This window comes from Trifolium pratense, linkage group LG5 (assembly GCF_020283565.1).
Source record: "Trifolium pratense cultivar HEN17-A07 linkage group LG5, ARS_RC_1.1, whole genome shotgun sequence".
Lineage (NCBI taxonomy): Eukaryota > Viridiplantae > Streptophyta > Magnoliopsida > Fabales > Fabaceae > Trifolium > Trifolium pratense.
In genome coordinates, this window is record NC_060063.1 from 31977835 (window position 1) to 31993397 (window position 15563).

At 34.0% G+C, this 15563-nt stretch overlaps 2 protein-coding genes across 2 annotated transcripts; one reads left to right on the top strand and one right to left on the bottom strand.

Moving 5' to 3' along the window:
• Positions 1-3240: 3240 nt before the first annotated feature.
• Positions 3241-3804, bottom strand: LOC123886456. Its single transcript, XM_045935770.1, has one exon. The coding sequence runs from the start codon at positions 3802-3804 to the stop codon at positions 3241-3243; it is 564 nt and encodes a 187-aa protein (XP_045791726.1).
• A 9496-nt stretch (positions 3805-13300) lies between these two features.
• LOC123886457 lies at positions 13301-15142 on the top strand. The gene is made up of 3 exons (XM_045935771.1): positions 13301-14089; positions 14562-14789; positions 15052-15142. The coding sequence occupies exons 1-3, from the start codon at positions 13301-13303 to the stop codon at positions 15118-15120; spliced, it is 1086 nt and encodes a 361-aa protein (XP_045791727.1). The 3' UTR covers positions 15121-15142.
• Positions 15143-15563: the final 421 nt, after the last annotated feature.

The window sequence follows — 15563 nt, forward strand, 5'->3', positions numbered from 1 at the left end:
TCACATTTAATTTATTGAATATCGGTTCGAGTATTACACTCCTCTATCAAAATAATACTAATGTAATTAATTAGTAAAAATAGTGTTTATACAAATCTTTGAATCAAATAATGTATTTATTGATTATACAAAACAACCTAGACAATAGACTTTATACACAATGTAAAACCCTTTCCCGTGTCACAATCAGAGCGGAGCTTCATCGACGACTCGACATCGAATACCACAAAACCTGTAAATCTGGACCCCCAACGGTCCAGCACATAACACATAAAAGAGAGTTAGGAAACATACTCAAAATATAAGTGTAAGTAAATGGTACTTAAACACTTCTTCATAAAAACATGCATAATCATACATTATACATATACCTCACCATCATTCATGCATATTCATATATCATGCATATACTTCATTTATCACATAATCAATCACCCACAAAATACACCAAACATATAGTTTCACGTCGTCTCGGACAATACCAAAACATCAACAAATACACATAATTCAATTACAAATAGGAATACACATAAAGTTCCTAATGTAATCTAACACCACAAATACACGGTTCAGATTATGGTCATGACGGACCCTGCGTTGTTCATTTTATAGTCATGACGGACTCTACTCCTCACATACGGATTAACAATCAACATTTACCAAGTACGTGTCAACATTATTTATCATAAAATGCACACATAATCCCTAATGCAATCTAATGCTTCACATTCATGCTATGTCCTCTAGACACCTCTAATGCATGTGGTACCATCTTCTTTATCAGAGTATCTCACCTCTAATATCCTTCTTTATCGAATAACATAATTCGATATACTTCTTTATTGGAATATCCAATATCACATATATTCATGAATGCATGTATATGTTTTTCATGAATTCACTCACAATCATTTTAATTAGCATTAAGCTCTTCATTTACTAATGTGGAACACTATCCAACATTACTTCTTTATTAAGATAACACTATACCTTAATATCCTTCTTTATTAAGTTGATTAACACCTTAATATACTTCATTTATTCTTCATACATGATTAACAATCATTATAAGCATCAACAAGCATCAACAAGCATCAACAATCATCAACAATCATGTAAGAATAAGACACTGATTCAAAACTACATGCAAAGGAAGATCGCAGATGAAAAACTGGTGCAAACTGCAGTATTTCCGCCTGGGGCGGAAATTTTTACGTTTGAGGCGTAAGTTTACGTTTGAGGCGGAAATTTTTACGCCTGAGGCGGAAAAACTTCTGAAAGGTTGACTGCTCACTGTTTTTCCGTTTCAGGCGGAAATTATTGTGCCTGAGGCGGAAAAACATGCGTTTTCTACACAAAAACGCCCAAAAATTCCATTTTTCATGTTATAAATCCCAAAAGAGTTTGTATTCAAGTGCTACAAACATATCTAAACACAAAAGGACGGTTCATTTCACCGATCTACCATTTTTACTACGAAAAAGTAGAGATTTAACACTTTTACTCAAAACTCTCAAGAACACAAAGTTCTTGAGTTTAATCCATTAGAAAACTCGTTTTAAGCATTAAATCCGTTCATTAATCATGTTAAAAGCATGTTAAACATATTAAGAACCTTAGGAACGATTTCCATCAAGAAAATCCATTCCAAACTAAAACGAAAATGGGGTGGAGGAAGTTCGGGTGAGGAGAAATCGACATTCTCCCCTTCCTTGAGTCACCCACGAATATGAAATCTACTCTCTTACCTGGATTCGAAGAAAACACGACGAAGATCTCGAATCCCTAGCTCTCCCCTTGCTCTAGCTCCCAAGCTCTCCTCTTCTCCTCTCAAGAACACAAGAACCATGAGAAATGAATTTCTCTCTCTCTTCCTTGCCCTTAATGGGCGCCCCCTCACACACACTCAAGGCCCATTGGGCCTCAAGCCCAATTGGCTTGGCCCAATAACACGTTAACTCTCACTACTCGCTTAATAACTAAAGTACTCGATAAATAACTCTAGTTATTAACTTAATTAAAATTCCACGTTAAATAAAATATTTTAACACATAAAAATAATAATATGAAAATTGGGTCGTTACAATTGTCAAACTCTAGGCTCAAATATTCTCCACCTCGATCAGATCGAAGCATTTTGATTTTCTTGCCTAATTGGTTTTCTACTTCATTTTGAAATTCTTTGAATAAAGTAAATGATTCAGATTTATGTTTCATTAGATACACATATCCAAATCTACTAAAGTCATCCGTGAATGTTATGAAGTAATGAAAACCTCCTCTAGCAGGCGTATTTAGTGGTCCACACACATCAGTATGTATGAGACTTAAAAGATCACTAGCCCTTTCTCCGTGTCCGGTGAATGGGAGCTTTGTCATCTTTCCCAATAAACAAGATCGGCATGTCTCATATGATTCAAAATCAAAAGAGTCCAACATTCCATCTTTATGGAGTTTGGAAATGCGATTTTCATTTATATGACCTAAACGACAATGCCAAAGGTAAGTTGGATTCAACTCATTAGGTTTTATCCTTTTAGCATTAATGTTATAGACAGGCATATCAAGATCAAGGATATAAAGTCCATTAATCATAATTGCATTAGCATAAAGAATATTATCCAAATAAATAGAACAACATTTGTTCTTTATTATAAAAGAAAAACCACATTTGTCTAAACAAGATACGGAAATAATATTCCTGCTAATTGCAGGTACATAATAGCAGTTCAGTAACTGAATTATTAAACCAGAAGGTAAAGTCAAATCATAAGTTCCAACAGCCAAAGCAGCAACCTTTGCTCCATTGCCCACTCTTAGATCGACCTCCCCTTTTGCCAATGCTCTACTCGTTCCCAGGTCCTGCACATTAGTACAAATATGAGAACCACATCCAGTATCTAATACCCATGATGTAGAAGTAGACATATTAATTTCTATAACATTAATACCTGAAGAAGTGGAAGCAACATTTCCATTCTTCTTGTCCTCCAAATATTTTGGGCAGTTTCGCTTCCAATGCCCGGTCTTACCACAGTGGAAGCATTTCCCCTCCTTAGCCACGCCTCCAATAGGCTTCAAAGCCTTGCTTGATGGTTTGGCAACTGCTTTGCCTTTTCCATTTCCTTTAGGCTTAGTAGGCTTCTTTTGTTGCCATTTGGGCTTTCCATTGTTGACCATCAAGATGGTCTTCCCTCTTCCTTTCATGTTCTTTTCAGCCGTTCTTAACATGGATGCAAACTAGGGCAATGATTTATCCATGTCGTTCATTAAGAAGTTCATGACAAATTGGCTAAAACTCTCCGGCAACGATTGCAAGATGAGGTCAATAGCCAGTTCCCTCTCAAGAGGTAAACCCAACCTTTCAAGGTTCTCTACATACCCAATCATTTTGAGTACATGAGGCCCTACAGGGTTTCCCTCCGACAACTTGGTTTGGAAGAGAGCCTTTGAGACATCAAACCTTTCATGCCTTGCTTGCTCTTGGTATAGAGTCTTGAGGTGTTCGATCATATCGAACACCGCCATGTTTTCATGCTGTTTTTGCAACTCAGCAGTCATGGTCGCAAGCATGATACACGAGACTTCTATGGCATCATTGACATGCCTATTATAAGCATCTCTTTCATCCCTAGTAGCCCCATCAGGTGCCTCTTCAGGAACAGGCCCATCTAGCACATACAGCTTTTTCTCGTGTTTGAGGACAATCCTCAAGTTTCTGTGCCAGTCTAAAAAGTTTGTTTCATTCAGTTTATCCTTCTCAAGGATAGATCGCAAAATGTTGTTTGAGGTGTTAGATGCCATCTACAATTTAAAACATACAAAGTAAGTATCACGAGTTTAACATATTTAATTCGGCCTTTAATTAAATACGCTCCCACTATTTTATTCAAATCAAATGACCTTCAAGCATATGATTCGGAAAATCCCGTTGGAAGATTTTCTATAGGGTTGAAATCCTTATTTCACCTTGTTTTGAGTCAGCGGGGGCTGATCCCCCAAAACTTAGTTATTTAGGTAGGAACATTTCCAATTGTATCATATACAACTTTCAAATCAATTGGGAGAGTAACTCTTACTCTTATCTATCGTATAGACGTTCCCAATTATTGCTTCTAAATATGTTCTAATCTTATTAAAATAAATTTAGTTAAGTTAAACCCAAACGAATAACAATCGGGTAGATGGAACTACCACACCGCAACTTACCATTATAAAATGTGTGCTTCACGGAGGCAAACCCACACATTCGATATTGATCTTGAAGGGTGTTATCCATTTTGGAAAGCATTGTACTTAATATATTATTTGAAGGATTTTAGTTAATTTGATCTCACCTCACCACGGTTTATATATCATATATATTCGCACTCCAATCATTCAAGCATGCATAACAATTACACAAAATAAAAGTGATATGATTATGGCCCCTAACGCTATGATCCTCTCAAGCCAATGAGAGAATCTAAACTAGTCCTATAAACGATCTTGCTTCTCCAAGCTAGACCTCCAGGGTTGTTCAAGCGTCACGGTTCTTCTTACTTCCTTTTATTCTAATTACATTACATAAAAGAAAAACTCGTTTTACATACGAGGGAGTGGATGAGAAGAGAATGTACATATAAAATTTAAGAGAGAGGCACGATACGCAGGCCGTATTTCAAAATCCCAACAAATGAAATAAAAGACTAAGGCCATAATCACTCACAACAAAATAATAACAAACACACTTTTATTATTATTATTATTATTGTTATTAAAGTCTCATAATTAAATAAATTAAATTAAAATCCGGCGATTGATCAAATCGAGTAAGATTGATTCAAATATTTAATTCACAATTAAATCTTTCGAATCAAAATTTTTCTAAAATAAATCATATTATTTTAAAGTAGACTCAAATCTTTGACAATTCTCCAATTATTAAATATGGTAATTTATTTAATCAAAACCCTTTTGAATAAAATGTTTCCAAAATTGGTAATATTACTTTTAAAACAATTTCAAAAGATATTTCTAGAATTTTGAAACAATTTCAAAATTAAATATATTTGTCAAAATCACTTTGAGTTTTGCAAACCCTAATTATAATGGCACAACACTTGCGCCGTTATGAATCCTTATTGCAATAACATGATCATACCAAATCAAGTACTCTGATTTTTATTCTACATGATGATCGAATTTTTAAAACTTCACCAGATACGGTTCCGAAGTTTATGCTTCACCAGATACGGTTCCGAAGTTTCAAATATATTTCATCAAATAAACAAATATCATCTGACTTAATTATTTTATGATCAAAACAAGTATATCACATATACTATTATCGCATAGGGTTTAAAGTTGTTTCGATGCCGATTTTAATTCCCTTTATTATTTAATTGATTCAAATATGTTTAAACGAATTTAAACAAACTGTTTAAACAGAACAATTTTAAACAGAATTTAAAACAAATTAGGTTAAACAATTTAAACATAAATGATTTCGAAATGTTTAAACGATTTAAACAGAAACAGTTTCAAACGAATTTAAAAGGATTTGTTTGAACAGAAACAGTTTCGACATTTTTAAAAAATTTAAACATAAACCGTTTAAACAAATTGTTTAAACGTAAACAGTAAACAAAACAATCCGATTCAAGGTTTCGTAATTGGCTCTGATACCACTGAAGGGAAATCGATATATCAGAAGCAGCGGAATTTATAAAAAAAATTGATTTCCTTTCCTTGGATCATTATGAAGAACAATGAATCAGTGATAGTGTTGTTACCTTACAAGTAGTGGAAGAGAAGTTTCGATCACAAGCTGAGCAACCTAGCAAAGCCTCTACTCGTCCACACCGAACGGTTCTTCTCCGGTACCCGATACTAGCCAAGTAATCAGAGGTTAGAGAGAAGAGAGTGCTCTTTTGTTTTTCTCAAAAACCAAAAGGTGTGTCTGACTATGGCACAAGGGTTCTATTTATAGAACCTCTTTGTATGCTCTCCAAGTCAAGTGATAGTGGACTTCCTTAAGCCCATTAACCTTTTGCCAACTAATTAGTAATTTTTACTAATTGCACCCTATTCATAAGTCTTACTTATGTTTCTCCTTATGACTGTTCATTTGTGTGTGACCCTATAGGATCTTGCCACGTTGGCAATAATATTAAATCCTATTTTAATATTATAAACAGTGAGCGGTATCTAGCAATACATCACTGCTACCCAAGTGACAAGAATGTCAGGTGATCTTACGAAACCTTTCCATGATAATATATATGTGTACAATTACTCCTTTGTCCTCATATCTTTATTGAACACAAGACATAGATAGTGTCATCCTTGTATAGTTCAATATTTGTATTTCTTGATCCCGAAGCATACTGAGTAACGAATAAGTCCAATATCTCATATTGACTTAATTCGGCATGGCCATGCAATTTTTCAGTCATGTTCATCAAGAGGCCTAAAGATATATCTCCTGTTATGCAGGAGGGACAAATCTCATCTAGGACACTCATGTCCCTCAACATGGTTCGTCAAATGCCCATTAACCGACGTTATAATTATCCTGTTACAGATAACGTTTGAACGGCAATAAAACATTTAAGTCCACATCTAGGGATCATAGTGGTTTCAGGTCTAAGAGTGATATACACTATTATCACTATGAGAGTATCTTATGACACTTTCATAACATACTATGTAGTACTCTCATGGTGGGTCAATCCAGTATAAATATTGCTCCTAATATTTATACCTATGTATAGACTTAATATCTCATATTCATGACCCGTGAGATGTGGTCATCAGTCTACATACATAATAGTCTCTACGCTTTATTATTATCCCACTTCATATTAAAGCTTGACTACGGATACTTTTAAGAATAATGTTCTTTAAGTTAATGTAATCTCACGATTAAGTCTCACTTAATGTTTCATCACATGAACTATCTATTTTAGGGACTTTATTAATCTTTACAACAATTATAATAAAGAATGCCATACTTTATTTAATAATAAATGTCATGATACATAGCATAAGTTTAACATAAACTATTGGCCTCTAGGGCTTACACCAACAATGAATGCTTCAATGTCCAAAAAATGCTGGATAAATTACTTAATGACTTTAGTCCCTAAATGTGAAAAAGCTAGTTGTTGCCTTAATTTCTACTCAAGCAATTGTCTCTATGGGTGTCCTCTTTTCTCTTAAAAAAATTATGAATTTTTATTCATAATAATGCATGAATGAATATATATTCTTCTTTGATGACCCTTAAATCCGCAGAAAATGGCTCCTAGTACAAATCCACAGAAAAATTCTTAGGAATACCTGCGATTTTTTCTGCAGGAAAATAGAAAATTTCTAGTAGTGTATTGACTCTTGAAAGTGGCATCTTGATTGTTTTTTTAAAATTCGGTATTGGACTCAAGACCAATTATTATAAGAGGATCATTTAAAGTCAGTTTTTTTTTTTTTTTTGCTTTGCATAGATTAGTTCATCGAAATTGACAAAGAAAGAATTGAACGAAGACTTTAAGAGAAACAAACTCTAAGATCTCAAACCAACACCACTGAACAATCCAAGTGGCATCTTGATTTAATTGAACGCTATTCAATTGTGAGAGTTAACCCACTTGGGTTGGTGCATTGGTAGTGGCTTGGGACCTGGGAGTGTGCTCCTCTTGAAGTCTGAGGTTCGATTTTCTCTGGCGCCAATTTGGGTGGGCTAATTTAGCTTCTTAAAAAAAAAAAAAATTCAATTATGAGAGTTTATCAATTTTTAACTCATGCGATTTAGGCAGCCCCTTCGGAGTATAAGGAGATTATTTAGAACAAATTTTTATCTCTAAAAATATATTTATTGCGTGGAAATTGCTTCTCAATAATTTGGTTCAATGTGGCATGACTCATTTGATTTCTTCATTTTGTGTTGGTGTTTCTGGAAAGGATGGAACCTCTAATAATTTGTTCTATGAATATGAGTTTTTAGTAAGCTTTGGAGTGGGAATTTAAAATGGTTAGGTGTATTGAGTGGATTTTTTTTTTTTTTTTTATATGTTGATTTTCATGCTTTTTGGTTTTATAACAATTATTTTTATTATTTTTTTCATAAAAAAATTGTCTAGTATTCAAGTGATTTGGTTGACTTGTTGGCTCATTTGAAAAGAAAGAAAAATAGATTTTTAGTTAAGAAAGCGAAAAACCTTCTGCTTGATAGAATGAAAAGTTATTGTTTGAGAGTGATTGAAGGCAATGAAGAAAGATTTTAGCTATGATTTCAATCATCAAAGGATCAATTCATTTTTTGTTTAAGGATTAGAGATTTCTGATGTGTCATGTTGTGTTTTTGTTTCGCATAGGCTTGGGTAAGGGGTGTTCATGGGTGCGGGTCAATCCGCGAACCTGCCGACCCAATCCAACCCAACCCAACCCATTAGATTTATCCGAACCCGTTATTTTCGGGTAGAATGCGGCCCAACCCACCATACTTACAAGTAATCGGTTCGAGTATTAGATTTGATTTTTTGAACCTGTGTACCCAACCCGGTCATGAAAATGATGTATTTTTTGAAAATTTAATACTCTTGTTTAGTTTATTAAGTGTTATGATTAATGATGAATTTTTATTTGAACTTAAATGAGGGTGTTTTATTCAATTTAAGTGATAGAAATGCTTCACCATTGTGTTAAATTGTATTATAGGTTTTTTTAGAAGATTTTGAAAAATGTATTTTATCTATAAAAAAATTATTTTTAATTTTTTGAGCAACTCGCGAATTCAGCCCAACCTAATCCGTCAATAACCGGGTTGGTTTGGATTTGATAGTAAAAATGAGGGTTTGATGATAAACCTAACTTATTGAATATTGAACGGGTTGGGTAACGGATTAGACCAAATCCGGCCCAACCCAACCCGCGTACACGGTACACCCCTAGGCTTGGGTACACAATTTGTATCATATCGACATGTTTCTATCCAATTAGGCATGACTTGTGCTTAATTGGGTTGTGCTTAATTGGGTTAATTGGGTTCTTATACGTGGAGTTAAGATAAATTTATGTAGGATGAAATATATTGTTAAAATTTTAAAAATTGTTTAATTATCTTTAAAATTTTAAATATTTGAATTTTTTTTTTGCTAGACATATTTAGAATATTAAAATGAGAAAAATTAAATATAAATTTTTACAATGTCAAAAGATAAAAATAAAAATAACCCAAAATTTAAACTTAGAAATCCAATATTGAGTTCGTTTATTTTCTAGGACTTTTTATAATATCAACAAAATAATAATTCAAATATACACATTGGTTTAGCAGTAGGGATTATAATTTCATCCATAATAATTTTGTAGGGATCAGAACATCCGACTCTTTTTTATAGGGATGAAAAAATTAAACTTGATAATTTTTAGGATTAAAAATTTATTTAAGCCATTTCTATATATATATATATATATATATATATATATATATATATATATATATATATATATATAGGGGGCTGCTAATTTAGACCCAGTTGGGTCTAAATTAGCAAAGTGCACCTTTTCAGTTGGACCAAAATACCCATTCTTTTTAATTAATTAACCAAATTACCATCAATGGACGCGGATCCAGTGTCGCGCGCGTACCGCAGGACCATGGTTACAGGCCGTTGATTTCCATCAGACAGCCAAGATCTGATCTCATCAAGACTGTCTGATCAATCAGACAGCCCAGATCATCCGAATCCATCAGATTTCAGCGCGTGCACCACACTGGATTACACCCTGGAGAGAGAAGAATCTACTTTTTAAAAGCAGGACACGTGTCGCTGTCTGATTGGCTGGGCGTGATTTTTTCCATTTAATACTTTGAACTCAATTATTTCGTTGTAAATTAAATTTTTTTTTTTTTTATACCAAAATTCATAATTTTTTTTTCTCTACAAATAGAGACTTGGTTCGTTTGATTTGGACACAGAAAAAAAACCCAATTTGTCACTACCTTAATCTCATTTTTCACTACCTTACATCAAATCACTGAAACCATTCTACCAGGAAAATGGTTTCAGAGTACAAATCTCTGAAACCATTCTACCAGCTAAATGGTTTTAGAAGCAAATAACTAAGAATCAACTTACTGAAACCATTCTACCAGCAAAATGGTTTCAGAAGCAAACACAATTAATAAATTACTCACTGAAACCATTCTACCAGTAAAATAGTTTCAGAGTACAACTATGTGCAACCATTCTACAAGCTAAATGGTTTCAGAAAAAAATAACTAATAATCAACTTATTGAAACCATTCTACCAGCAAAATGGTTTCAGATTACAACTCTCTGAAACCATTGTACCAGATAAATGGTTTCAGAAGCAAACACAATTAATAAATTACTCATTGAAACTATTCTACCAGTAAAATGGTTTCAGAATACAACTATGTGCAACCATTCTACCAGTAAAATGGTTTCAGAAGCAAACATTAGTTTTTAATTACCGTTTTATCTCATTTAATTAACTAAAAATAGTTTCAGGTCTTCAAAAATTTCATAAAATATACCAAAAGTTCCAGAATATTATCTACTATTTTCCAGGTATAATGGTTTCAGTGAGTTGGTTGAGTGGTGCGTGTTAAATTACAACACACAAGTAACGTATTTAGTAGACAAAAAATGAGATTAAGGTAGTGAAAAATTGCATTTTTTTTTCGGTGTCCAAATCAAACGAACCAAGTCTCTATTTGTAGAAAAAAAAATTATGAATTTTGGTATAAAAAAAAAATTAAAAAATTAATTTACAACGAAATAATTGAGTTCAAAGTATTAAATGAACAAAAATCACGTCCAGCCAACCATTGTGTGACACGTGTCCTACTTTTAAAAAGCAAATTTTTCTCTCTCAGGATGTAATCCAGTGTGGCGCACGCGCTGGAATCTGATGGATCAGGATGATCTGGGCTGTCTGATTGATCAGACAGTCTTGATGAGATCAGATCTTGGCTGTCTGATGGAAATCAACGGTCTGTAACCATGGTCCTTCGGTACGCGCGCGACACTGGATCCGCGTCTATTAATGGGTATTTTGGTTAATTAATTAAAAAGAATGGGTATTTTGGTCCAATTGAAAAGGTGCACCTTGCTAACTTAGACCTAACTAGGGTCTAAGTTAGAAAACCCCATATATATATATATGGGGGCTGCTAATTTAGACCTAGTTAGGTCTAAATTAGCAAAGTGCACCTTTTGAGTTAGACCAAAATACCCATTCTTTTTATTTTTGACAAAGTATAGCAACAGGGACATATATGTAATTTCCATGATAAAAACACGCGCCCCCCATATCTCGCGAGCCCCCCATTCCATTTCACCAAATCAGTTTCACGCGCCCCAAACGAATGTAATCAACGCGCTGCATCTCTAAACTCATCGCAGATCCAACGAAAACCACCATCATCATCGCAGCCACCGTCCACCGTCACGATTCAACGAAACCATCATCATCATCATCGCAACCACCATCGTTCTCTTTAATTTCAGAGAATCAACTATTCAACGAAACCATCATCATCATCATCATCGCAACCACCATCAACATCGCAATTCAACGATCCAACGAAAACACCATCAACATCATCATCGCAACATACAGTATCCCTTCCATCTCTTGTATCTGTAATTCTATTTGATTTTTGTTCTGAATCTGAACTTTAATTGTGCGTTTTTGTTTTTATTTATGAAATTGTGTGTGTTCAAAACTATGAAACCATTTTGCTACTATAATGGTTTCATTCAATTGGGTCTACCTATGGTTTTGAAGAATTAACAAAAGTCAGGGATGAATAAATACTAGTCACTGAAATTTGGATGAAACCATTGTGAATGTAGAATGGTTTCACTAATAAATAATCACTGATGTTCGGAGTCCTAATGGCTTTTTGACTAAGTTGTGAATATTTTATACTGATATTTGGATGAAACCATTGTGAATGTAGAATGGTTTCAGAGAGCTGTTTCCAAATGTTCGACTTGCTCTTGACTCTTTTGTGGCATTTCTCATTTCTTTAACTCATGCATATGCATCATCTCCTCATAATTGGCTCTGTGTAAATAGCTATCTTGGTTAGTGGCATGACAAACTAGGAACACGACTAATAGCTCCACGACCTGTGGACTTCAGTAAACTTGAGAAAAACTCGACTAACTCGTATTTGATTGTCTTTGCACATTCATCTAACCTTTGTTCGACTGGGAGAAACTCAACTAGATCTAAATTTGAAGACATGTTATACACATCAAAAGGCATACATGAATTTAGTATATTTACTCATGCATGATTCTTTAGAATTTTTTGACTGGAATAAAGGATTACTGAATATCGAAAAAGGGCCAAAATATAGGTTGGCTCATTACAATTTCAGTTCAGATGGTTTCTCTTTCAGTTCAGATGGCTATTGCTACAGAGGTTTGTTATCCGTGATAATGTGGATAATCATGGTCAAATGCGGCCAATACAGACTCGATTGCAGTCATATTACATTCACAGACACATGAAAAACCATGATGTCGTGGCCAAGATAGTTGTTGCTAACTTTGATTTTCATGTTAAAATACCATTTTGGTATTGGGTTATTCATTGATATATTGGTTGTTTATGTGTATAGAATACCATTTTTGTTTAAAATTGGATGACACTGACTATGAAACCATTAAACTGTGACAATGGTTTCAGTGTACAACGCTATGAAACCATTTAACAAGAAAAATGGTTTCATTAAAAAAATAGATTTACATGAAAATCATTTTTAGACCACTATAGTTAGTTTTACACTCAATACTGTGATTAGGAAGATGATTTTGAATTCAACAAGTGTAAATTGATATGATAGTGATAATGGTAGTCCTAGTCTAGTAATGTAAACACAAATAGGAAAAATGGTTTTGAATTCAACAAAACATTACTCATATATTATACTCGTCCATAAACTTTGTTGATTTTGTAACAAACGCATGAGCTTCTAAATAGTATGATTCCGATGCATTTTTACCAAGTTTATGATGAATTCCTTTGTTTAAAATTGGATGACACTGACTATGAAACCATTTAACTTTGATAATGGTTTCAGTGTACAACGCTATGAAACCATTTTGGTATTGAGTTGTACTCTGAAACCATTATACCAGCAAAATGGTTTCAGACAGTTGATACATTTTATTTGTTCTGTTTTATGCTTTTTTTGTGATGATTTTTGTGATGGTATAATGGTTGAGTTCTTATGAATTTGTTATGTTTTAGGGTGAAAACATTTAAGTACCTAAAGATGGTAGATCCACCAACCTTCAGTCTCGGGTTGACAGCTTCGGATGAGGAGAAAGGGAATGCTTCATCATCTGGTGCTGAGGCAAATGTACAACATAAAGGAAAGGAAAAAAAAGATGAGAAGAAAGTAAGTGATAAAGTGGGGAAAGATAACGATGCCGATCCAAGATTGAGGCACAAGCTTAGCATACCTAAGGTGTACGACATTATGCAAATGATAGAAGGAAAAACAAGGAAAGATGAGATAGTTAAGGAACTTACCGAATGTGGCTTTGGAGGAATGAGGTATATATGTAATTGGACAAAGATTCCTACCTTCTTTGTGGATTGGATAGTAAAAAGCTTTGAAAAAGAGCACATGTGGATTAGACTGACAAAGACAAAGGTACTCCCTTTGAGAGATGATGATGTACATCGAGTGTATGAGCTACCAATGGCGGGGAAGGAAATTAACTTGGATCTTTGTTCTGATGGAGCTATAAGGAGACTAAGAAGAGAATTAGGATTGGGTGGGGGTAGTTCTCCACGTGTGAAGGTGAGTGATTTGGAAAGTAAATTGAAGACGATCGAGCATCCAAAAGCATGGGTTAAAGGGGCAATCTGTTATATCATTCACAATATTTTGTGCCCCACTAATCATAGTGGTGTATCACTACAATATGCACAAATATTGGAGGATCCAGCCGGTGTGTCATCGTACAATTGGTGTTCATATGTTCTTCAATATATGAAAGAAGGTTTGCAAAATCCGATTGTTGCAAATCCATTAGCCGACTTCCATTTCCTCATGGTAATATTTCTATAGCTTACTACTTATATTTTTTTGGATAACAATTAACGACTTGAACATTTTTGGACCACTATAGTTAGTTTTACACTCAATACTGTGATTAGGAAGATGGTTTTGCATTCAACAAGTGTAAATTGATATGATAGTGATAATGGTAGTCCTAGTCTAGTAATGTAAACACAAATAGGAAAAATGGTTTTGAATTCAACAAAGCATTACTCAGATATTATACTCGTCCATAAACTTTGTTGATTTTGTAACAAACGCATGAGCTTCTAAATAGTATGATTCCGATGCATTTTTACCAAGTTTATGATGAATTCCTTTGGCTAAAATTGGATGACACTGACTATGAAACCATTTAACTGTGATAATGGTTTCAGTGTACAACGCTATGAAACCATTTAACAAGAAAAATGGTTTCATTGAAAAAATAGATTTGTTGTTGTGACTGTACTAATTTATTGTGCAGATTAATTATATGGAAAAGATGGGGAAGAAAAGCCCATTTCTGACCGGGAGATACAAACGACCCTCACTTCGTGATTGGGACGTAAAGACGGCAACCCAAGATATTCAAAAGGTCCACGATGTTATGGGACTCGAGTATGGGTTGACAGCCGGTGTAACCACATTGAACAACACTGATGAAGTGCCACTCGTGCTATGCTTTGATGCAGATACTTGTCCATTGTCTGCGGTGAGTGAAAAATAAAGATAGAAATTAAACAATTAAGGAATATTATGTGGAAACCATTAATCTTGCTAAATGGTTTCAATAAGCTATACTCTGAAACCATTATACCAGCAAAATGGTTTCAAATAGTTGATACATTTTATTTGTTCTGTTTTGTGCTTTTTTTTGTGATGTTTTTTGTGATGGTATAATGGTTGAGTTCTTATTATTTTGTATAATTATTAGTATTGTGAACCCGGTTATGTTAATAATTGTTTGTATGCAGGCACCGATGCATCTTAATCACTGTAGGTCCTGTATAATGATCTACAATAGAGCTGCTGAAATATTGTAAAGAAGGTTAGCTGAAGGTAAAGATGGGGCAGCTGAACAAAAAGTTGGAAATGAACAGGCAAATATTGATGAGGGAAATGTTAGGAAACAAGGTCTAAGATATAAATCATCAGCTAACAGAAGAAAAGTAATTCCCAATGTAGGAGATGAGGAAGCAGATGATGGACAAGGAAAACAACCACCACTCTCTGGTACACAAGAAACAATACTGCAGTATCCACAATATTTTGATGCAGGGTAAGTAATGACTAGTATTTTGTTTCAGTTTGTTTTTTAAATATAAATAGTTTCAGTAAGTTATATACTGAAACCATTTTTCTTGATAAATGGTAGAATATTAAGGAATATTATAAAATTTATATTTTGTAGAATATCCTTAGATAATATTCTAACATCTTAGACCCATATCTTTAACACTTGTTTCAGGATGGAGAAGAAGGGTGA

Bases quoted from the DNA above. Each gene is read 5' to 3' on its own strand.
- LOC123886457 (XM_045935771.1), top strand. From the start codon at position 13,301: ATGGTAGATCCACCAACCTTCAGTCTCGGGTTGACAGCTTCGGATGAG. The intron at 14,090-14,561 runs GTAATATTTCTA...TTTATTGTGCAG, and splicing joins CCGACTTCCATTTCCTCATG to ATTAATTATATGGAAAAGAT. The intron at 14,790-15,051 runs GTGAGTGAAAAA...GTTTGTATGCAG, and splicing joins ATACTTGTCCATTGTCTGCG to GCACCGATGCATCTTAATCA.
- LOC123886456 (XM_045935770.1), bottom strand. From the start codon at position 3,804: ATGGCATCTAACACCTCAAACAACATTTTGCGATCTATCCTTGAGAAG.